General features: G+C 39.6%; 1 protein-coding gene across 1 annotated transcript; it reads right to left on the bottom strand.

Annotated features, from left to right (window-relative positions):
* Positions 1-466: 466 nt before the first annotated feature.
* On the bottom strand, positions 467-871 carry LOC148942877 (uncharacterized). Its single transcript, XM_089102384.1, has one exon. The coding sequence runs from the start codon at positions 869-871 to the stop codon at positions 467-469; it is 405 nt and encodes a 134-aa protein (XP_088958510.1).
* Between the last annotated feature and the right edge of the window lie 709 nt (positions 872-1,580).

The following is a 1,580-nucleotide window of genomic DNA, read 5'->3' as shown; positions in this document are numbered from 1 at the left end:
GAATTTCCAGCCAATCCACCGGGGATGTGGGCCATTTATCTTAGGAGGGAGGTGTTGGAACCCATGGTCCCAGTTTGTTTAGATAAATGTCCCTCCCAGATTCCTTTCTTTTGGCCCCTTAATTATTTTCCTTCCCCGAGTTATAAATATTAATTTTCCTTTTATTTTGTGACGCTATTTTGGGTCTCTTAATTGCGTAGTCGCTTAATAGACCACGAGGTAAGAAATTGCGCAGTTAGGGAGGTTGACCAGTAAGTTAGTAAGTCCTAGGATTGGCTGGAAAAATTCATCACCACCCCGTACCCCGTCGCAGAGACGTGGCTAGCGGAGCGGACTGGAAGAAAGAATTCCCTTTTTAAGTTCAGTTCTTGTATAGCGTGACTTGAATACAGTAAGACTTTTTCTTATACTATGTACTCTTTTAACTTTTCAGCCTAGGTCGAGTCTAAAGAGATAGTTAGAAATCTTATCGGTAACCCTCGGCTTTTGAAAGTGGCCCTGGACCTCCAATACCCAACATATTTAATATTATCAACTCTTTCAATTTTACGGGCAGGCCCCGAATATTAATCGCCATAACTTTCGGTGCTAATCTCCCAGTACGAGAGAAGACAATGAATTTCGTCTTAGCACAATTAATAGACAATTTATTTTTCGAAAACCATAAGATAAGGATATTCAGTGCAGATTCCAACCTGAACATCAAAGATCTAGAGTCGGTGCTGCTGATATTGCTTGCCGTGTCATTGGCGAATAATATGTTAAGGCCAATATCTTTGACGCTGTTATCAATATCGTTAACATAAATAAGAAATAGTAGTGGACCTAAAATAGAGCCTTGTGGGACTCCAACGGACTGACATTGAGACATTGATGACAGTGGTGCCAATTAGAGGTAAATGGGGGCCGAGCCCCCCCCCCCCCCATACTCTGAAAATTAACTTTTATTTACATTTCACAGCAACTTTCTATCTTATTTATTTGCTATAATAAACCAGCAAGTCTAGATAACTGGTCGTTTTTATTTGTCACCCTGTGCATCGTTTTGTAGACCCATTTAATAGCACTTTTACTTTTTGATGAACTTGTTTTGAAATGTCCCATCTTTCCCACTCTTGTACCACCCTAATTCTACCATTAGGAGACAATCTTGTTTTGAAATGTCTAAATTTCATTACCCAATTTTCGACTGGAAATGTGATTTCTAAGTAGGGTTTATTAAAAACCAAACGTCAGCTTCTCAGTATTTCTTTGTTGTTTCTTGTGAAGAATTCGTAATAAAACTATGAGTAAAAAGCGACAACAAACTTTGGATTTTTTTACGATGAAAATGTGGAAGAAAAATGAAGAAACTGGCAATAATGACAGGGCTCAAAGTGTCGGGTTAGTGGAGAGAAATTCCACCACCTGTGACAGTCCTTCGGAAACAAGTGGATTAATAACTGGCATAGGTCAACATGAAAGTTTGGTCTGCATCCATGTACCCCTTGCGGGTTCCAGTAGCAGTAGCAGTCAAGAACCTCTCTCAAATATCTCTATGACGCGTCACGACAAATCAGCTCAATCTATTCTTGAGAGAA

This window comes from Artemia sp. Qi Xiang Cuo, chromosome 16 (assembly GCF_049724085.1).
Source record: "Artemia sp. Qi Xiang Cuo chromosome 16, ASM4972408v1, whole genome shotgun sequence".
NCBI classification, from domain to species: Eukaryota; Metazoa; Arthropoda; class Branchiopoda; order Anostraca; family Artemiidae; genus Artemia; species Artemia sp. Qi Xiang Cuo.
The sequence above is the reverse complement of the archived record's forward strand: the minus strand, read 5'-3'. Positions and strand labels throughout refer to the sequence as shown.

Excerpts from the sequence above, each read along its gene's own strand:
- LOC148942877 (XM_089102384.1), bottom strand. The coding sequence starts at position 871 with ATGTCTCAATGTCAGTCCGTTGGAGTCCCACAAGGCTCTATTTTAGGT.